Source organism: Austrofundulus limnaeus, unplaced genomic scaffold (assembly GCF_001266775.1).
Source record: "Austrofundulus limnaeus strain Quisiro unplaced genomic scaffold, Austrofundulus_limnaeus-1.0 Scaffold677, whole genome shotgun sequence".
Lineage (NCBI taxonomy): Eukaryota > Metazoa > Chordata > Actinopteri > Cyprinodontiformes > Rivulidae > Austrofundulus > Austrofundulus limnaeus.
Window position 1 is genome coordinate 145,440 of NW_013953079.1, and position 22,734 is coordinate 168,173.

The 22,734-nt window shown below is 38.0% G+C and overlaps 2 protein-coding genes across 3 annotated transcripts in view; both read right to left on the reverse strand.

Moving 5' to 3' along the window:
* Nucleotides 1-13,867, reverse strand: part of sel1l (SEL1L adaptor subunit of SYVN1 ubiquitin ligase) — a gene marked incomplete at its 5' end in the record, with an annotated part of 17,478 nt that extends 3,611 nt beyond the window's left edge. The window contains 20 exon segments of the mRNA XM_014027723.1: nt 2,509-2,637; nt 2,726-2,898; nt 3,156-3,230; nt 3,329-3,494; nt 3,645-3,793; nt 3,932-4,019; nt 6,483-6,545; nt 6,685-6,762; nt 6,997-7,065; nt 7,156-7,212; nt 8,648-8,802; nt 8,934-9,015; nt 9,100-9,159; nt 9,236-9,289; nt 9,383-9,545; nt 9,768-9,873; nt 10,708-10,875; nt 12,579-12,759; nt 13,405-13,442; nt 13,560-13,867. Coding sequence (XP_013883177.1) covers nt 2,509-2,637; nt 2,726-2,898; nt 3,156-3,230; nt 3,329-3,494; nt 3,645-3,793; nt 3,932-4,019; nt 6,483-6,545; nt 6,685-6,762; nt 6,997-7,065; nt 7,156-7,212; nt 8,648-8,802; nt 8,934-9,015; nt 9,100-9,159; nt 9,236-9,289; nt 9,383-9,545; nt 9,768-9,873; nt 10,708-10,875; nt 12,579-12,759; nt 13,405-13,442; nt 13,560-13,665 — 2,160 coding nt within the window.
* A 992-nt stretch (nt 13,868-14,859) lies between these two features.
* LOC106531803 (rho GTPase-activating protein 18) overlaps nt 14,860-22,734 on the reverse strand; it is a 26,704-nt gene continuing 18,829 nt past the window's right edge. For both annotated transcript variants that reach the window (XM_014027724.1, XM_014027725.1), the window contains exons 6-18: nt 21,444-21,507; nt 20,885-20,997; nt 20,260-20,331; nt 20,074-20,167; nt 19,234-19,325; nt 18,994-19,071; nt 18,724-18,883; nt 18,554-18,636; nt 18,253-18,459; nt 18,025-18,159; nt 16,510-16,649; nt 16,149-16,204; nt 14,860-16,071 (exon numbers count right to left, since the gene is read on the reverse strand). In XM_014027724.1, coding sequence (XP_013883178.1) covers nt 15,980-16,071; nt 16,149-16,204; nt 16,510-16,649; nt 18,025-18,159; nt 18,253-18,459; nt 18,554-18,636; nt 18,724-18,883; nt 18,994-19,071; nt 19,234-19,325; nt 20,074-20,167; nt 20,260-20,331; nt 20,885-20,997; nt 21,444-21,507 — 1,386 coding nt within the window. In that variant the 3' untranslated portion in view covers nt 14,860-15,979. The remainder of the gene's footprint in view (nt 16,072-16,148; nt 16,205-16,509; nt 16,650-18,024; nt 18,160-18,252; nt 18,460-18,553; nt 18,637-18,723; nt 18,884-18,993; nt 19,072-19,233; nt 19,326-20,073; nt 20,168-20,259; nt 20,332-20,884; nt 20,998-21,443; nt 21,508-22,734) is intronic.

Consider the following 22,734-nt stretch of genomic DNA (forward strand, 5'->3'; position numbering starts at 1 on the left):
GCCCATATCCAGCAGTCACAGTGCGAGGGGCGGGGTACACCCTGGACAGGTCGCAAGTCCATCACAGGTCTTGAAGCTGTCATTGACAACAAAGGCTTTTGTACAAAGTATTAGATAAATTTCAGTAAGTGTGTTCAATACTTTTCCCCTGTGCCATTCCACATTATTACAAATAACAATTTCTGGACATTTATGGTTTGATTTCTTTGTATGTATGGATCACTTGGGTTGTTACCAACATCTGGTGAAAATTTCATATCATTTGCACCTCTAGTATTTACTGAGAAAAATGTTGACGTGTTCAATACTTATTTTACCCGCTGTATGTTCAGAATGTTGTTTTCGAACGGATCTGTCCAACTCTGTGTGAGTGACAACTCTCCTCCTGAGAGACTTCTGTGATGGGAGCGCATCGCTGCGCATGCAGRCTGAGTCTTTCTGTGAGATTCGCTGTTTACAGAACATTTGTTTGCCCCATATTAAAGCAAAGATGATTCTCTGTTTAACACCCCCGTCAAAAAAAAATTTATACAGTATACAGCAGGCATGTCCAACTCAAGGGCCTCCTGCAAGTTTTAGTTTTGTCCTTGCTTCAACACAGCTGATTTAAATAGATGATTTACCCTCTCAGTTTGCCATCAAGGTCTGCAGAGGCCCACTAATTAAGCACTCCGAAGGTTCAGCTATGTTGAACCAGGGCAGCAACATGCAAGACTTTGGACACCACTAGTATAAAGTATATTAAAAAAATAAAAACAACTTGCCATGTTCTCTAGATGAATGATTTTAATTGTTATTTTAATTTATCATAAAGATCCACAAATTTCGTTCACAACTGTATCAAAAAAAAAAACAAAACAAGGTTCTTTATGTGCTAAACTTGTTTATATTTAGGACCATACTGTGACACAGCTGCTCTGGGATAAATGTAATTTATTAAACGATCAAATATGAAGAATAAATAATTACATGAGCTGAAACCATCTAAATATTATAATATTTTTGAATAAAATAGTCTTTTAAAAAAGAAATCAGTCTAACAAATAAAACATTTGTATGTTTTAAGTTATTTTGCTCTGTGCAAAAGACAGATATTTGCTGCTTGGACTGGAGAGCGTGGAAAGCTGGTTTAACAAAGGCCGAAGTGAAGACCAAACAGGAGCTGTCCATCTGAGGGACATGTAGTCTAAAAGATATTTAACCATGAAATGTTCAGTTTGTGATGTTTATATGACATACACCCAGCCCCTCGGCCACTTAGGTACTTTACAAAATTTATGTAGAGTAAAAAAATCAAATAAAAAACTTGTTGGACTGATTTGGCATGATGCCCTGAGAGGTTGCAGCTGATAGGAGTCATCAAACAGAACAGGGGGATGTTAGATGCCCTGACGCCCCTCTAGATAAATGTGTTAAATGAGTGAAGGAAAATATGAGCACCAAGCAACAACCCTAGGTTCTYCCCTGAGAACCAGACCAAAAATTTTATGTGCAACCCTGTCTATGGATATGATAAACTACAAAAACATTTGAGTGCGTGCATCCTTGCCAGCGATGGAGGTGTTTATACTTGCTTACGTTATTGTAGTATTCTCCATGTATAACTTGTGAAATGTAGAATAGGAGAGCAAAAGCAACTAACAAACTCTGGGGTTTGTTTGGTTTGTTGAAAGTAGCATCCCGTTTGGAACAGATTGGGTGGCTTTAACAAGACCGCAACATAAAACAACCAGAGTCCCACCCCACCCCCCCCAAAAAAAGTGCTTTCCGTTTTGTCATGCCGTAGGGCACGGTATGACAGAAAAGTTTAGTGGTTTTCAAACCGTGACTTTTTCATATCACGATATACCTTGAAACCGGTATTCGGGCCATGCCTATTTGCCACCAACCCAGTCACATGACTGAATCGTGCACGCTGATTGGCTTCTGTGGCAAATAATTCGCAAATGGGGACGAATGCCTCTGTCCTTCACCACCGTATTTGTTGTGTTTTCGAGACAGTATGAATACTCGATTATGTAAAATTGCATATCTTCAAAGCAACATGGATGATAATATTGTCTGCGATATTTACCGCCCACCTCTAGACCATTTTTTTTACAATTAATTAAATAGTCAAAGCTGCCACAAATATATGATCAAACAATTTAATGGTGCATTTGGCCTAACCATTGAAAACGTGAATAAGATGAGAAATATGAAGTATATAAAGCACTGTTTTATTCAAATTTTAAATTTTGGAGGAAAAAAATGTCAATATATTGCAATTTATCATCTTGCTTATAATATCACAATATATTGTATTGTGACCCTTGTGTCAGGGTTTGTATCATATCACCAAATTCTTGCCAATACACAACCCTATTAGATAGGCTCTGATGTGAAATCAAATTTATTTTTGATATACAGCACCTTCATAACAACTGAAGATAACATAGTTACTTGATTGTGGTGTAGAATTGAACTATGTGCATGGAACATACATAAGATTTACAAGGAAGTACTTACATTGAGATCATGCAGGTACTGTAGCGTGTAAATCAGGCCCAATTTGCACAGGGCCAGGAAAACCGGCACCTGAGCATCAGGACTGGCTTCAGCTGCCATATCATAGAAGCGCTTGGCTAAATGGATATCCTGCAGAAAACACAAATGAACAAAACAGGAACTATTTTCACAGATTCATTTATGAATGTGAAGCTCAAATAATCAAAAAGAKACCCGCCTGTTTGATTCCCAGGCCTTTCTCGTGCATGTAGCCCAAGTTAAACATGGCCTGGGCTCCGTTCTGCTGCTCTGATGCCAGTCTGTAGTGAATGACTGCGGTCTCGTAGTCCACATCCGTTCCATACCCGTAGAAGTGATAGTCTCCTAGTTTTATCCTAGCCACAGTGTAACCTTAAAGCAACAGGCACATGTGACGTGTTCAACAAGTTGAACATTATATTCCTGCTGATCCATACAGTAAAAAGTGTGTTTTTAAAAAGGTGTTTTTAATTATAATTACAGATATGACAGCACAAACCATTTGACTCCCTGCTCAGTCTATGCCAGCAAAAGTCTGTTTATTATCTGGTAATCAACAGCTGACCTCACTTTATGCCATCTTCCACATTTGGGCCACATTCAACTAATAAACCTCTCCAATTCCTCACCTTGTGCTGCAGCTCTTGTCCAGTGGAGTAAAGCCCGAGGGTAAGTCTCATTCTCACTGAAGATCTTCACTCCTTCTGTTTAAAATCCAGAGACAAGACATTTCAAATTGCCTTTCAAAGTTAGAGTCACGCAATCCCCTAGAAAAAAACAAATAACAACTTGCTTGTCTTACTTTGGTCCAGGATGAAGGCTACGTTGCTCTGAGCTACTTCGTAACCCTGCTCCGCCAGCAGCAGATACTGAACCAATGCGGAATCGGTCTCGCCCTCTTTAAAGCTGCCGTAGGCCGTCATCAGACGCTCTGACCAGCGGCCACGCTCACACACGTTCTTAAAAAGCTGCAATCAAGACAAACAGCATGACAAACCATTTCTATCAAACAGTTTTTATTAAGATGCTCCAGTTAACATCTTCCAAATTACAAGTTAAACCATTAAGGTGAACTTTGATGACGGTTGGAGAGGAGCAGCAGCTCCGGAGCAACTTACCTCCACTGCAGTGTGGCAGGAACGCATCACACCTGTACCAGTAGCGTGCATCTGCGCCAGGTTATAGAAAGCCAGGATGTGGCCAGCCTGAGAGGCCAGGTTGAAGAATTTGAGTGCTTGTTTGTAATCGCGCTTCACACCAATGCCATCTGAAGAACAAGAGGAAGAAGAAAACTTATTACTGTAAAACAAGACAGGGGTTAGAAAATAAACTGAATGTAGGGAACAAGACAAGATGAACAGGCCAAACATTGTTTCCCCAATAAGCATCTTCCTTCAGCACTCACTGTAGTACATGGTCCCCAGCTGGAGCTGGCCATCCACCCAGCCCTGCTCTGCTGCTTTCTGGAAGTATTTCAGGGCCAACTCGTAGTTCTAAAAGAGAAACAAACTAATTATTTGAAATGACTGACATTAGTTTTCAGTGACAATAAAGTCAGAAACTAATAGCCCTTTTTCACTAACACCTCCACTGGATTGGTTCAGGTCATATCTGTCTGACAGGAGTTTCTCAGTGAGTCTTGGAAATTATGTTTCCTCCTCAGCTCCCCTGACGTGGATTTCAGCAAGGACCTATCCTTGGTCCTATTTTATTCTCCATATACATGCTCCCCTTAGGTTCCCTTTTTAGAAAATTTAACATCCCTTTTCACTCCTACGTGGATGACACCCWGATCTACCTTCAGTTGAGGCCTAATCATTCTTCACTAAAACCATTGTTTGATTGCATCACTGAAGTCAAAGCTTGGATGGCTTCAAACTTTCTAAATTTTAATGAATACAAAACTGAAACTGTTATCTTTGGACCCCGTGGTAATCGCAGTGCTTCTCCTAAGGATCTGGGTGCCTTGGAACCATCTGTTAAATCACATGTCAAAAACTTGGGTGTGATCTTTGACTCAAACTTCAACTTTGAGAAACAGATTAATTCTGTAGTAAAAAGATAATTTTTTAAACTGAGACTTTTATCTAAAATCAAATTGTTTTTATCTTTCAAAGACCTTGAATGTGTGATGCATGCTTTTATTACATCTCAGCTGGACTACTGCAACTCTCTGTATGTTGGAGTTAGCCAGGCTGGCCTCTCACGCCTGCAGCTGGTTCAGAATGCTGCAGCATGCCTTTTAACATGGACGAAGAAGCGTGATCATATCTCCCCGGTGCTGGCTTCCCTTCATTGGCTCCCTGTKTGTTTTAGAAYTGATTTTAAACTTTTACTGATGACCTATAAGGCTCTGAATGGACTGGCTCCTGAATACCTGTCTGACCTCCTGCAGCCCTATGTGCCCTCCAGATCTCTTGGATCCAATGAACATTTGCTCTTGGCTGTCCCGCGGTCCAGAGTGGTCCACAGAGATGACCGAGCCTTTTCAGTTGTGGCTCCTAAACTGTGGAACCAGCTGCCTCTTCACATCAGACAGGCCTCAACTCTTGGAGTTTTTAAATCTCTTCTTAAAACACACCTGTTTTCGAAAGCTTTTAATGTAGTTTGAGAGTTGTTTCCCTATTTATTTGGTCTGTTTTTATGGTTTTATTATTTGTGTTCTTTCAACAATGCTTTATTTTTAGTTTGCAATTTGTGAAGCACTTTGGCCAATGGGAATTGTTTTTAAATGTGCTGTATAAATAAAGTTGACTTGACTCCACAGCACGGTTCGACTTGGCTCAACTCTGTCCAGCACGGTTCGGGTGGTTTTCCATTAGTAACAGCTCCAGWGGGCGGATTCATCGTAAAGATGGGCGGTACCAGAGTCTGAATATTGACGCCACATGCCTTACGAGCTGGCGACCTGAGAGCACGATTCGCAACGCTGCTATCGCTATCGCGTCCCGTGTGTCGGGTTTCACCCCGGCTGCGATGACAGCCATTAATTGTTGTAGTTTGTCGCTCCCCGTGTGTCGAGCCCTTTAGGCTTCTAAATGCACTGGATGAGGGTGTCTGGACCCTGTGATGTAATGTGCACTGTATAATAATTTTTTTTTGTTAAGACGTTCAGTGCTCCTATAGACATTTATTTACAAATATTTTTCCTCATCTTTCCTTGTGTGGTTTTTAGTTTTTTTTTCTTTTAAGGGTTGTGCCTCCTCATGATGTCTTCATGAAGATGATCCTTGCTCTGTGCAGGGGGTCTGTGGCTGCATGACCAACCTGCTCTCCTATATTTGTTATGTTCTGTCTTCTTCTGAWTGGGTGTTCTGAACTATAATTTCATTGTGCTCTGTACGATGACAATAAAGCTCTACCTTATCTTATCTTCTTATTCAACAGTCCAGGTAAACCTATTTTCCTTTTTTTTTTGTTCCAAGTCCGTAACAAATCTCCGAACACTAACTTCAGTTTTAATAAAGAATATAAATTTCAGCTATAAAGTGGTTCTCTTTTAAGTTTTAGAAATAAGTTAAAAAGTAATCTAAGGATGAGTTGTAGCTTATAGTAAAATTAGCTGTGATGACGATGGTGGTGGTAATGTGAAAATTTGTTGCATGTAATTATAATAGTATGTTTGTATTGTTGATTAAGCATGGTAATAATGGTTTGTATTTGTGTGTATATAAAATGGTGTATTCAGGGAGGACATTGTAAAAATTAATCTGTTTGGTGCTTTTTTTCTTTTCTTTTTGTTTATGCATTTTTTGTGCACTTTGTGTTTTAGGGAATCCATTAGGAAGAGTAAAGTGAGGCACAACAAGTCATTGGCTTCTGCCTCTTCCCTTTTTGTTCATATAGGATTCGATTTTTGTTTGTTTTTGTTTGAAGTGTTCTTTAATGTGACCAAATAAAATCATACAATAATTCAAGCATTCATTCAGGTAAAATTTGGTCAAACAGTCCCTTACCACTGGGATACCCCTTCCATACAAGTAAGCCATGCCTAGGCCGCTCTGTCCCACCGGGTTACCCTAAAAATAAAAAACACTAAGTTTTAATTTGCAAATCATTTATTCACCTTCAGCTCAAGCACTCAAAACAAAAAGGCTAAAAGAAGCATTAATACAAATAAATAGTTAAGTTTTCACAGGAGATTTGTCTTATTTTTACCATATCAGAAGCCTTCTTGAAATACTGTAGGGCTGTCTCATTGTCCTGTGGGAGAAACTCGCTGCCTTCTGAATACATCTGAGGAGAAAACATTTAAAGAAGAAAAAAATGTGACACTTTAAAACACCATAAAATTAAAAAAAAAATTAAATTAAATTAATTTCAAATACAAATTTCCACTTAAAATAAAAAAATGCAAATGAAGAACAAATCCATTTCAAAAAATAAAAAAGTAAAAAACAAGAAGCACAAGAAACTAAATTGTTGAGACAAGTACCCCCCCAACACACACACACACACACACAAACTCACCTTGCCAAGGAAAGCCATTGCGTGTGTGTTTCCTGCATTTGCAGCCTGTGTGAAGTAGTCGTATGCCCTCTGTTTGACAGGACGCAGAACAGACAACTTCAGCACAACAAAACCACGTCAGAACACCAGTGAGAGCAAACAGCTGGGAAACCAGATTACCTGGTGATTCTGTTCTACACCACGTCCTCCATGCAGGTGAAGCTGACCTAAACCCACCTGTCAATGAACACAGGAGGCAACAGAGAAATAAGTCTGAATGACAAATCTGAGCAATAGCTAACATCAGAATAACGGATAAATATTGTGTTTACTCGCGTAATTGGACAAAAGTATGAATATAAAGAATAAAATACATTTGGTAAAAAAAAGTAAGGAAATTTATGTTTGGTAGATTATTTCTTTGTTGTCTTGGCAATAAATATTTTACTGGACACGTGGTTGGCAGCACCTGGGGGTACCAGGAGCTCAAAACAAGGGTCAATAAGCAACAGCGRAATAAGCTGTTTGGCAGAGGAGATTTGACTATTTTTTCCTGTGTACAAGCCACATATTCATCCCACAAATGCATGCTCCTTACAAATGTGGCACTATTTAAAAAGGGAAATTAACAGGCAGCTGAGTGGCAGCTTTTAAGCAGCAATCAAGCCAACCAACAGCACCTGCAGCTGCAACTCCAAACCCTGCAAGGAAATAAGACAGCAGAGAAACTATAGGGCCGTAACACTTTCCAACGGTGTAACAGTATAAGAAACATTRCTACAACAAAGAAATATTCTACCAAATACAAATTTATATATACCGGTAAGTTTATATTTTTAATTAACTCAAACTGCTTCCTCTTTAAGCAATTACACAGATGTCATATTGAATAACACAAAAGTGTGCAGCGTTTCCCCTACAGCATTTGTCTTGTGGGTTTGGTTGGGTGAGCACACAAAGACGATCAACAACAGAAATAATACTAGCATTTGTTAAAAATAAAAAATAAAAAGTGTGCAGCTTGTTTTAAATAAAAATCACAGAGAATGAAAACATCTGTAATTTCATTTGTACTAGTTGAATCATACATCACGTAAATAACTAATATGTCTAGTCATAAACCAGTTTCAGATATCTGGAATGCGAGTGTGGTGAAGCCGATTAAATGTTAAAAAGGCCTGCCATACACGTGAGCTAACGCATGTGGCTGGAAATAGTCTGCTGCGCTCCCTGAGCAGAAGTTGATTGTTAAATTAGCAACATGGACTAGGGAGAAATTTATGTCTTCTTTCCTTCTCTGCAGTTAACAAGAAAAAAAAAACAAGTCCAGTGAGAAAAATACAATTATGCTACGTGGGACGGTTAGCAGAAGGGAGGAAGAAGTTCCCATGGCCACGACACATTTCAGTTATATACGAGAAAATATTGACTTTTCTTAAATGAACTTTTCCTCCTTTCTTGCTGGTCTGGAGCAGAGAGTTCTCCAGTTACTTCGACATGTGGTAGCAAGAAAAATAAAAGGTCACAATTTACTCTCATAATTAATATAACCCTTCAACTGGTTGTTAGGTGGGGTGTCCAGTTCTGTTGGGGGGCGGGTCACCCTCCTTATACAAACATAGGGGAAACACTGGTGAGACAAAAACATGAAGGACTCTGCAAACCACCTTACCTGAGCTTGGACGTCTCCTTTCTCAGCCAGAAACTGGTAATACTGGATGAGGTCCTCCTCCAACATCCCACTGGTGGAACCGGGGTTTTCCACCTCATCCAGCAGCCTGATCCTCTGCACTGCTGAGCCTCCCGTTAGGGACACGTCACTGGCCACTAAAGGTGACAAAAAAAAACCCTCAACAAATTAAAATGAGTTTTTCTAAAATCAGGGTATTTTTCCAGCAAGCACAAAAATGTTTCGCCCCCAAAAAATATATAATAAATAAAAAAAAAGAACAGCTTACCATGATTTGCAACAAGTCTATAATGAGTTAGTGCTGACTCGCAACTTTGAGGAACGCCCACACCTGCCCAGTATCTGTACCCCTAATAAAAATATTAAAATATAGGAAGTCATATTGATAATGTGGAAACAACATGTCTGTTGATGGTGCAATTATGTGAACTCACCAGAATCATGTGAGCTATTAGGTTTCCTCCCAAAGCACCGAAGGTGTAATAAACTAAGGCCTGAMAAACAACACGAGTGTTAAAGTACAAAAAACTAAATTTGCTGCAAGAGAGAGATGAAAAATAAAGGAAGCACCTTAGCTTGACTTGAGTTAACTCCAAGTCCTGCTGCGTACAGAAAGCCAAGAGCCTGAGGGGGAAAAACAATATATTTTTACACTTAACATCTGCTTATTCACCTTCTTAGAAAGTGATAGAAATAAATCCAGGGGCAAGTCTTTACCATCTGAGCTTTAGGCGAGCCCTCCACGGCAAGCTTCTCAAACATTTCTCTGGCTTTTGTGACATTTTGGTTTATGTAGTCTCCGAACAGCATGGCGTACGCCACYTTCTCTGTGGCTTTCTGGTGGCCTTTCTCTGCCACCTTCAGCAGCTTTTCGTACAACCTGAGAGAAGTCAGAGAAGCAGCGACGACTCAGACGGAGCCAGACAAAAACATGCGATAATAATATTGTGTGCACATGACATGCTATGGTGCGGTATAAAACAAATAAGGATGTGAAGCCGCACGGGCAGCAGCWGTTTGTATCAAAGCAGAAATGATACAGGCAGTTTTATTAAACAGCAAAGTCACGATCACGGAAATACACTTAAAGAGAGAAACTGACTCTTTTTTCTGAGTCTTCCTGGTGGAGACATTGAGCATGTGCACAACCGTCTGATACTGCTTCTCAGCCTCTTCAGCCTGTAGCCTCTGCTCGGCCTGCTCCTCCGCTGAAACAAACAGAAGAAGCCACAAAGAAGCTTTAGAAAGAAAAAAAATAAAGTTTCACAACACTGGCTGACGAAACCATCTGCTCGGCTGGTTTCTGTCACCTGGAGTTCTGAAACTTAAACTCTTGTTTGCCCGGCTCTCTCAAGTATCATGACTGATGAATGAGACTCATAAGTATACTCAACACCGCTTAAAATACAAGCAATTACCCCATAACTTCATACATTTAATAAGATGAACCATCAGAATTCTGCTCTATTTCTTCAACTTTTAATTTACATTTTGTTATCACATCTGTCTTAAAGTACTTGTGACCTTCAAATGCAAAAAGTCAGAGAAAACAGCTTCATATTAAAGAAACTTGATGTAATTTACATGATTTTATCTTTTTGTCACATAACTGGCATATTTCCTTTTGAGCTAGGCTCAGTCAAAGTGAAACAGGAAGTGACATCAAAGGGGAATTCTTTAAGAAAAGGAACTGTCTGGTCTTTGTTTATTAAAACATTATTTGAAGCATGACTCTTCTTCATCTCTCTGATAGTGACTCAAACTAATCGAAAAGAAACATCAGATTTTTCTCTACAGTCTGAGTTGTTAGTTATTGTAGCTGTGATCCGTTAACCTGTAGAAATTCCCCTTTGACATCACTTCCTGTGTTACTGCACGTGTGAATATCTCAGCAACTGTTCATCTCAGCACCGTGAATTTTGTTTTGCAATATGTTATCGTTCTAAAAATGCATTCATGTTTACTACAAAAATGTGGTGTCACGGGCACTTTAAAGAAGGGTTCAGTTTTATAAAGGATAAGATCAGAGAAGGAAGACTTACTCTCACAGAAGCCCCACTTCTTATCCTGATCATAGTTGTAGGTTGTGGCACACCACAGCCGTCCATCCCCCCGTCCGTCAGTGGTGCAGTCCGAGTACTCCTTGTCCCGGAACACAAACGGGAAAACACAAGGCTCTCCATGCGACGTGCCTCCGTTCACCAAAGGAACTGAACATTGTGAATACATAGAAGGAAAAAATATGTCTATAAAATAATAAACTATATTAAAAGTGATTTTTTTTTCCCACAGGACGAGCTCAGGTTTAGAATATCAAAATTAAATCTTAGTGCTGTACCAAACGATTAATTTCTAATCGATTAATCTAATGATTGTTTTGTCTTATTACACAAATTAAAATCCAGCTCCACGTGTTTCTATTGATGTCATTTCCCCACTAGAAAAATGTGTGATGGAGGTCCATGGAAGGCAAACAAGTTTAAATCAAATAAACAAAAGAGGATGCAGTTAAAATAAATAAAAGTTATTTAAACTACGTTTTGAACATCCAGAACACGTCCAACACTTGTTGGCTGCTTGTGCTCTTTAGGTCAGACGTGTGTCGGGAAGCTCCTCTGTTGTTTGAGACGCTGGGGGAACCGTCTGATGGGGGAACGTGGCTCGACCTAACACCGCTCTCTGTTTAATGGTGGATGAAATAAAGAAAGTGGCGGTACTTTATTTACTTTGAGCAAGCGAACGTCGTGTTCACAAGATAATTAATCCACCAGATAATTCAGAGGCGGTCTGTTCGGTAAATTTTACTCCAGGAGCTGCGAGGATGTTTTCAAGCTGCAGACTGAACTGAAGCAGCAGCTGCTGACATCATTACGTTCTTGCGCGATGCTGCGTTCAGGACAAGCATGAAAAACTCACCACTCTTATGCCAATATGGTCACAATGATGCTTTTAGGTACCAAAATGGAATTTCATGAACATTCACGTGGTGCTTATATAATACAGCGAATCGATAATAAAAAATCTGCGTCAACAAATTTACATAATCGACATCATCGATTATTTCAACTAATCGGTGCAGCCCTACTTGTGACGTCCACAGCCTACCTCAGTTACCACTACTGTGCATGTGTGTCAAGGACAGAAAGGCAGATGTGGCAGTGGAAGGTGTCAAAGCAGTTTGGAGAGAAAAACAAAGTAAAGAACAAAAAAAAAAGTAATCGATTAATTAGTCATCAATTATTTTAACAATCGATTAGTTATCGATTAATCGTAGCAGCCCTAAATCTTGTGCAGTTGGATTAATTTTTCCCCTAATACAACAACAGCACGTGTACAGAACAAAAATGATGTAACTGACTGCAATGAAGGCCACAGGTGCAAGATRCTGATACTCTCTCATGGGATTAAATCATTTACCTAAACTAGAACCCTCATGGAACCACTTTGTTTAGAGTTGGCAAACAAGTAGACTAGCATATTAATACTCAAAGTTTTAAAAAAAATAAATAAACAAATAATTGAAGAAATTATTTTGCAGAGTAAAACATCCACACTGGAGAGAAATTTCTCTTGACAGATGATTGCAGCTGATTCATGTAGGTTTTATAAAATGCTCTTCATGCTTTTAAATGTCAGACCCAAGACACTAAAATGTGTCAATTTTTCTAACCACTTCAGAAACTAGAATGCAAAGTCTTATTTTTTTTAATACAGCAGAAAACTAAGATCTCACTTCTTCATAGGAAAGCATGACATTTTAGGGTTGTCATGAAAAGTTTTATGAACTTCAATTATTCATCCTGTGGTGAATAATGTTCCACTTTCTGCAATAAATCATTAATCGTAAAAAGTAAAAAAACGTAATTTGCGGGGKTTTTTTTTTTCTTGGCAACAAATAAAACTAAAAACATACCTTCTTTTGGTTTCTCCTCTGGAGGAGGTGGCTGTTCAGGCAGCTCCTCCTTGTCCTCTCCCGCTTCAGGTGACTGTTTCTCCTCTTCTGTTGGAGAGGCTTCATGACGATAAGTCACAGAAGCTCCGATGTTTGATGTAACACGGTCGTCTTCCTCCTCAGACTCTGGATCATGGTAAGACTAAAAAGGAACAGGATATTATAAAAAATGCAAACATAAGAGATTTTGTAACCAAACAATTATTTATTCAAACATAAAAACCTGATGTTTGTTACTAATCACAGACTGTGGGTCACAAGTTAAATTATAATTACAACAGAATTACGTTTATACATATAAAGTCCTCTACAACAAAAAAATTAATTCTCTTGTTGCAACTCAAACATTACCAACTATTCTGTTTGTTTGTTTGTTTTTAATCAGTACCAAAAAACTACCAAAATTTGTCTTAAGAGTTGGTAATAATACAACAGTGTCACGAGTCATCTGGTGTATTTTTGCCCCATTTCTTTAAAAGTTTCGCAGCTTCTCTCCCTTGCAAATTTCCTTTCAACACACTTGTGGAGAGGGGATTTGTTACTGAATATTTTCTAATAAAGCTACCTCTAGATGACTACAAATTTGCATTTATTTTTACTTAAAAGGTTTAGGGTTTTCCAGTATTTTGCAGCTTTTCTGTTTAGCAAGTACATAACTGAAAACTACAAGCAATAGGAATAGCATTGCATAGCAAACAACAGAAAATAAAGATCTTAAGATAGCATACTGTACTAATAACTTCCGGTTTGAAGAGTGTAATAGACCATAAAACATGATATGGCGCACCTTTAACTCTGATCCGTCGTTTTGGAGTTGATCTTCAGCTAAAAAAATAACAACAAAGCAGTAGATATTAGGTTAACAAAGCTACTGGCGAACAGCTGCTTGCAGCAACTGGTCGCTGTGCAGGTAGAACACATTCACACACAGATTATACTCACCAGCTGTTAGTCCTTTGACAGAAACTATGAGAAGAATGGCCACAAAATAAAGCGCTCGAGCTGTCTTTAAGCCTCTCGTGCAGCCCATTATTGACAAGCTAACCATCTGCTAGCTGCAGCTATTTCTGTCACCACACATTCAGTGACAGCCGAGTCACCTCATGAGAAAAAAACTGAATAAACAAAAACCTGCCAAACCAAAACGACGCTGTTAATTTTAGTCACCTTAGAAAACAGACAAGCAAAGAAATTCCAGTAGAGTAGTACAGCTGGTGCGACGCTAAGCTAACATGCTAGTTTTAGACAACCACTTAAAACCTTAACAAAACCGCAAATATCTGCCCGAGATGCAACGTATTAGTCTCTAAACAAACTGTGAAGTCCCACGGATATCCTACAACATCCGAACTATACAACAGACTTCGGAAACACAATTTGACTCACATATTACACACATATTATCTGACGTAGCTACCCATAACCTCTTTCTCATAGACACTTCTAGAAATTTCACCAATCAGAGCTCGCGTAGAGGGACAGCAGCCAATCAGACAACACCAAAGATCTGTCAGCCAATCAGCAGAATACACAATTATATTTCCTGGTGGTGGGCGTGTCCACGACGCCAAAACACGTAAAGACGGACGTATAATTTTCAGTTACATCAGATTTCTATAACCATAAAATTTATAAGTATCATCTACAAGTAAAGTTTGCATATTAAGACACTTAAACTATGTGCATTGGATAAATAAACACATAATCATCTATCTTAATTAATCAGCTATTTTAATTGGGATATAACAACCTTTATTTTATTCAGACAGCACACACTTTTAACACCTTATAAACAAAAATTTATGAATTCTGAATACTATGACGCTGCAAGTCATGCTTTTTTCTTTAGTTTTCTCTGTTTTGTGCCAAGAAGTTGAAATTTATACTTTACTACTTATAACAACAGATCTTGCTACTTTTTAATATTTAGCTTAAATTTAGCAACAAAAAAGTTCTAACCAATGGATTTAATAAAGTACCATTGATGCGATATTATCCACTGGTGTAAACATTTAACAAGATTTAACTACAAATCTGACAAACTAAATGTTGTGGCAGAAGACTGTTTTGTTTGGAGCCACTGAATAAGCAGTAAGATACTAAATTACTCTTCATGCAATGTTTGAACTGACTGCAAGTTATTATATAAACCAGTTTTTCTCATTCTGTCAAACTGACCTATAAAAAATGAAACAGATTAGTACAAATACACATTTTCAAACGTTTAACTCATACCAGAACATGTAATTAATAACAGCAGGTTTATTAACAGTCAGTGGTCATTTATTAAAAGGCAACAACAGATTTTTCTTTCCTTTTGTAAAATCAAAGTGAACTTAAAACAAGATGGAGTGACAGTGTTTGAATATTACAAATAATCARATATTTAAGCTTTTCCAGAGCAGAAACATTTGTGAAGTATGACTTTTCAGTGCAGATATATTGTATTRTCCTCAGCAAGCTGTTGTAAAAGCTTTGTTGAAAACAAGTGCCAGTGAGCAAAAATGTCTTTTACTGGCATAAAGCAGGTTTTATTAATGTACTTGTACAGCATCTGCCATCAGTTAAATTAAAAATATTTAAGACACTGTGTGTGCAAATGTATCATGTTATAGGACCATTTAAAAAACAGCAGATTATCAGTTTAAAATGTGCACTTATCAACTCATCATTAAAACAATCTAGTCTTTGGTACAAAACAAAACTGTCAATTTCATTTATTCTACGTGAACCTGCACACACACTATTGTAGCACGTGTAAAACTGTGTGGATTATAATCTGTGCAGAAGTGTCAAACTGATTTTTCTACATGATTCTCATATTAAACACACTCAAACATCCATTTTGAAAAACTAAATGTACAATGGATGAATTGTACCTAAAATGTCGTCATAGCGTGCTCTGGCTATTCTGCAGTCCTTAAAAATTATTGCACAACAGCATCCTTGTAATCTATTTACTGCAAACATGTTAAAGTAAAAAAAAGCAATAAATCACAGTACAGAAACAAGCTGGATTTTTTCCCCCACCAGTGGATATGGATTAAAAACAAGCTTTTACAAAGTGGTTTAAGTTTAATGAACTTTTACATTCTTCAGTTAAGTGGTATTTGATGCTCAAAATTTGATTTAGCAGCACATCGACAGCTTATAGACTAAATGTGGGAATAATTTCCTTCCATTTTAGTAAAGTTTTTATAACTTCTTAAACTGCCACTGGACTTGGATTGATGTCAGGAACAAGTAATCTTCTGCTACATGTTAAAAAAAAAAAGGTCCAAAYGTATCCAAAAATTACAGAGAACTAGCTGTCATGTGGCCTCAGCAGGACTCAGAGTTGGATCCAACATGTTTCTAGAGTTTTATCGCTGAATGGTTTTAATGACCCACTCTGCYGTCGGGTTCAGCTGGAAAAGGTCTTTCATGTATGTTTCTCCATCGAGGCATCTCTCCTCTAGAAGAAGACACAGAAAGGTAACAACAGATGCTTTTCTTAAACTTCCATCATATTGTGTCGCTATGAGGACTTACTGATGTTTCCACCCATCTCATAAAGACACAGGTCTTCTTTCTTTATTGCCACTGAACTGCGAGGACAAACAGGTTAATTGGAAACAGGTGAGTGTCATGATTGGGTATAAAGGGAGCATCCCAGAAAGGCTCAGTCATTCACAAGCAAGGATGGACTTTTGTGAGTTTTTTTTGGAACGTGATAATGAGTGAATATACGCACAAAAACAACAAAATATATCTGTTTGAACATTAAATATCTCGTCGTGGAAAAAGATTTGCAAATCATCATATTCTGCTTTTACTTATGTTTTACACAACGACTCAACTTCGTTGGAATTAAGGCTGTAGGGCGAAAAGCACCTGGGCGTGCAGATATTACCTGTCTTGGCTGAGGAAGCGAGTTAACACGTCAGCAGCCTGCAATTCTTCTGTCAGTTGAACAGCCATGGAAACTTTACTGAACTGTGGGGCTTGAACTCGAATGAACCCCTGCGAGTTCTCCTGGTCGTAAGCAAAGACCTGCGGAATCCAATAAGACAAACATGCTGTGGATCACTTTTCCATAAACACTTCAGCAATTTAAGGCCGACCCTAAACACTGTCCGAATGGACTTATGTTAATGTGCACTTTGAGCAAGTAAAAATGTGACTTGAATAAACAAATTTGCTTCTGTTTAATAAACTCAACTGAAACTTTGGGCTCACAGAGAAAAATCTAGTGTTACTGTTACAAGCCAAGACAAACAACCATTTCTGTGTAATAGTAATGTTTCAAACAGTTGGGGGGATGACTTTATAATTATTCTGTTACTGATCAACCAAATAACAATAAAACAACAGACAGACTGTAAATCAGATGCTTTTTTGGCTTGCTTGTTATTTTTTTTTAATATAAATAAGAAATCAGTCTTATTAATCTACATTTTACACAAAGCTGTAACTTCTACAATCTGTATTTTCTCCAAATACAAAGCTACAGACCACTAAGAGATCAAGAAGTGGTACCACGTTACAATAAGGCTCCTCTTATAGATGGCTTTTAAAGAGTTTATATCTTATTAATTCATCTGTAAACACTTTATAAATTATTAATAAGTGTTTATTATGCATTAATTAAAGTCAAAAAAGAGACTAAACTGTCCGGTTTCTTTCCAAATACTAAGCCAAATCGGTTTGGGTATTAAACATTTCAAACTACTTTACCTTGTAAGCATAATAATGATTAGGAAACACATATTTTAACATATAACATTGTACTGTATAACTGCATTATAAATATCCATAAATATTAAAGGGATCCTTATTGTAAAATGTAAAACGGTACACTATTTTGGATGGGGTGGGAATATTTGGTGTGTTAACATGACATTTTGTACTTTTTTTGATACATCATCCTTGTTAACAGTAGTTACATGTTTAAACAATAATTTCAAATATTGATAATCAACACAAAGTTTTAAAAATGATTTTCTCACATTAAAGACTAACTTTTGGCATTTATAAATGTTTATTTGTCATTAACAAATAGTGTTCTGTATTACCTTTTACGATAAGTCTCCCTTTGACAGTTGTGAATATTTATAATGCAGTACAATATTAATATAGTAAAATATGTGTTTCTTACCATTATTGTACTTACAATGTAGTAACCTAGTATGAAATGTTTAATAAGCACCTTTAGATATGATACGCACATGAACAGATTTGTCTCATTATTTGGTAAGAAACTGGACAGTTTTCTCTCTCTCTCTTCTTTAATTATTGCATAATAAACATTTAATAATGATTTATGAAGTGTTTATAGATGAATTAATAACCTATCTATAAACTCTTTATAAGTCATCTATAAGGGGAGTCTTATTGTAGAGTGGTACCCAAGACATTAATGTTTTACCTCAGGGATAGTTTTCTCAGACGGTTTGTCGGTGGTCATTTTCTTCAGCAGCTTCAGCACCGCCCGTTCTTTATTCTGTTTCCTCTGACTCTCCATGTTTTGCTGCCGGACCTGATTCAAAATGAACTTGGGGATCTAGATGACAGATTCAACAGAGAGCAGGTCCCGTTAAAAGTCATGTCGTCGTCGCGTGTTCACGGTTCGCGTCTGAAGCTTTTGGAGTCTTACGTTCCACAGAATACGCTGGTATCTGATCAGCAGCCGGACGATGTTGGCCGTGTTGGTCGCCATGGAGAACTCCTGCTGCTCCGTCACCTTCGACCGAAAGCCTTTGAACATGAAGATGTTGGGCGCCATGACCACGGAAACATTGTTCAAAGTCATCTTATTGTTGGCTTGATGATCGATCACACGCTGGAAAAACTCCACCAGGGCCTGTGAAGTGACGTTTACAACAAAAATGCTCAGGAATTACGTATAATTATATAAATAAACACRAAAACGAGGTGCTTTTGCAGCGAGCTGCTACCTTCAAAGTGTCCCGATTGGCCTCGGGGAGCAAGAGAACCAGCAGGTTCAGAGCCTGCAGCTGCTGCTTCTTGGTGGGGAACTCTGTCGTTACGCAACAGAAAACACTAAGATCAGGATTTCAGCTCTGGTTTCCAACAGAACACCGCACATTAAAGATCATATACACACTGTTCACAGCAATGAAAGCATTGAGGTACTCCACAGTCAGCAGCGAATGGGGCAGCTCCCTGATGAACAGCTTCAAAAGGCTAGCAGCATCGTGCTGCTTCAGCTGCTTCCACGGGAACGTCCCTTCATAAAAAGACGACTCGAGCTCCTGGCACAGCAGCTGGGTTATTCCCAAATACACAACAAAAACCGTGAAGGCTGGGTTAGCTTAGTTGGAGACGGTGTTGTTATTATAAAAACAATTAAAGCAGCAACAATGGATGAAAATACCTTCACTCTAGTGGCTGCTCCAGGGATCCGGAGTAGACCCTCTGTGTCCAAACCTTCCTCCTCAATATGATTCATGAGCTGATTATAAAATACAGAGCATAAAGGCGAGATCAGAAACCTTAAAAAAATCATGACAGTGGATGATTTTGAGATTATGCACACTGAACCAACAACAATAACAAAACAATCGGTTTTAAAATTTCTCCCTAAGTCTGACATGTGACTGACTGGGAACCTCACCCTCTGCARGATAAATGGCACTTTGGTTCCAGGAGCTCGCCTCTGGTCTTGGTCTAACAAAGTGGTAAGAGGAACGCCAAACAGACCGCTTTCTGCTCACACACATAAAAACAAAACAAATAGATAGAAAATCATCTAATTTGAGGTACTTTTACCGTTTCACAGAGAAGGTATGGATTTGTTTGACACTTTCCCTTCTTGTTTTTGGGTTTCCTTAAAGAGGCAGGTCAAAGTCTTCAACCTCTTTTTTTTAATGAAGTTTTAATAAATTAAGCAAGTCCAGCGGAGCGCAACACATTCATGTGTGAATGGCCCCTCCCTCATGTCACTGAACATTTTGAATGAGCTCATTTCAGCGATCCTCTTTATTTTGAACATGTTTTTTTAAACTAACGACAAAGCGGCCACTCGTCATCGACTTAAACCTGTTTGTTGTTTTTTTAGTCCTGGCATCACAACATTAATGTCACCACATGAGCCGCAGCTCCGTGAGTTTAATTTTTTCCACAGTCATCAGAGGTCAGCTGACACACAGACTGGTCAAGCTCTGCTGACAGATCATTGCGCACACAGCAGATATCATAAACATCTGTACGTCTGTATCTGCACGTTTTATTTAGAGACAGGTACAAATGTGGAATGATAATAATTTTACCCAAATACAATGTTGCCATGTCCCAGAGAGATGTGTGAGCTGCAAATAATGCTGGGTAGCCTTGTGAAATAATAATTTAATAATAATAATAATAATAATTTTTTACGCTTTTTAGTGTATGTTTTGTACACTCATGATAATGTTGAGAATTTTAAATGACTTTTAAGTCTTCTCTGCGTTTCTACCTTTAGTCTTAACTTTGACAGCTTTATGAGGCTTCAGGTCGATCCCAGCTGTGTCGAACAACGCCGTCACCTCCACAAGAACGAGCCGGAGCACCTAACAGATGGCAACATGCCAGAAAATATTTACACAAAATTATAAAAACTATTAACGTTAGGATTTGGTTGCAGCATTTTTATTTTGCATACCTTTTTCATGTCCAGAGGAGACAGATCTCCTATTTTAGTTTGACCAGTTTTATCTTGAAGGAGCTTAAAATTCTAGGGGTAAAAAAAATAAAGCAAAGGGAGGTTAAAGGGGGCTTTTATTACCTGTCAGAGAAAAGAGTAAGATGTGACATTCAGCCATGCCATGTGTGAAAACTCAAAATGAATTAATCTTTACATTAGCGTAGAGAGGAAAATTTTTTGCACTACCGTCTTCAACCACTAGGTGACACTGCAGCCCATAAAAACTCCCGAACCAAACAAACAAACCTGCTTTTTGCTAATAATTATTTTTGTTAAACTGACTAATTAGGTTTCATCATTATTTTAAGTATTAAAAAGCTCTTTATTGGGATAATATTTATGTAAAAACAAAGTCAATTTTAAACTACTACCCAACCCAAGCTGTAAATCACAGTAATTGAGATTTCAAAGTTTTAAAACTACAATAAAACACCTAAAAATACACACTTGGCTGCCTCTGGTAATCATCAACCACAATGATCAAATAACTGGAGCTGCAGGRAAAAAAAATCAGTGCATTTGTTTGCACAGACCATGCAGTTATGGATAATTCAGAGCGATCACGTTGGTGCAAATGACTCACTGGTAGTTTGTCATCAGGTGAGTTGAGGTTGTTGGTGACCTTTAACCTTTGATCCCGGTAAGAGAGCGCCTGCTCTGAAAACGCCACCTCAACGTTCAGCTCGGTCTCAGTTTCTGTAAAGGTACATAAAAAAATAAAAAGATGCAATCTGAAAAGGAGCGTAAGTCCAAACGTGTTCAGGAAGATTATGAAAATAAAAACGTTTGAATCATGTTTAAGCTCACAGCGTTCAACACTATAGCTGAAAAAAGGAAGTACGAGAGGTCTGTTGACTTTACTCCTTGTCGACTCTGTTGGTAAATTTACCCACGATTTTATGATTTGCCATGACTAATTAATTTACAAATGTGAAAAATATGCACAAAAACTATCTACTTAATATATAAATTATTCTCAATATACTCTACAATTCTGCCGAAACTCTTGTTGAAAAGTTGATTCATTTTCAGTCTGATTTGTGAGCACTTTGCTTTTATGTTTCAGTTTCCAGGCAGATTTCTGTTTGAGTCTGGTTGTGAAACTCCATGCTGACTAATCCTAAAATTCATCTTCAACATACCAGCGGTTGTGGCATCGTTTTGTCTGTTCTCACTTCCTCCTCTGAGTTTATGAGGCTCTTCATCCTGCGGGAAACAGACAGACGTTGAAACATCGCTGCGCGGCGTTCAGAAAGTGACAGGTTTGCAGAACGCTCCGTTACACATTTACCTTTTTCTGTTAATCTGTCAGAAGATAAAAGGTGTTGGGGAGGAAGGCTTAACTCGGTTTGGACTTGAACTAGAATCTAGCAGAGTCATAAAGGTCGATTTTTGTGTGTTTACATTTAAAAATGTTAAAAAAAATCAATGCAAAACACATTAAGGGGAATTTAGGTGGTCATAAAGAAAAGAAAACCAGTGGTCTGTCTAGGTTAATGAGTACTGACACACTGCTGCTGAAAGAATCACTGCTTCACAATAAGAGCATAAAAAAATAAAGTTATACTGAAGGTATACTGTGGTATATTTAGCTCATGTTATGTTATATGTTATATGTTACGTTACGTTATATTGTGTTATGTTATGCTATGCTACGTTACGTTGTGTTATGTTATGTTATGCTATGCTATGCTATGCTATGCTATGCTATGCTATGCTACGCTACGTTACGTTACGTTATATTGTGTTATGTTATGCTATGCTATGTTATGTTATGTTATGTTATGCTATGCTATGCTATGCTACACTACGCTACGCTACATTACGTTACGTTACGTTATATTGTGTTATGTTATGCTATGCTATGCTATGCTATGTTATGTTATGTTATGTTATGTTATGTTATTAAAAGCAGATCATGGACCTTTGTTGTTAGCTGACCTGATGACCCCCACAGAGACTATTTCCTGAGAGCAGACAGTAACTAAAATTACTTTGAAAGGACGCAATAAAAACAACAAAATGCCATAAAACCCTAACATTAGCTATCTTCTTGAGAGTAAAAGAGAGGACTTAAAACTATAATGTCCTCTGAGTGAAAATAAGGCTGCTGTAGTTTAACTGAGCACAAGAATTAAAGCAGTGGCCACCTAAAAATTTAGTGCTCCTCTTTTGGCTGGACAATTTTATTCCTTTGAGCACCAGCATCTTTACTTTACCCTAAATATTTGGAATTAGTAGAACCTCAGAAACATAAAAACCAACAATGGTTTTGAGGAGTTTAAAACATAAACACACAAGGACAACTGGTGTAAAATACCCTCAACATGAGGGTCTTAGGAGGTCCTATGTATAATATTTTTTATAAATGGAAATTTAGTAGAGGGTGGACCTTTAATAAGTTGAGACAGTGATTTTCTCAGTAAGTTATAT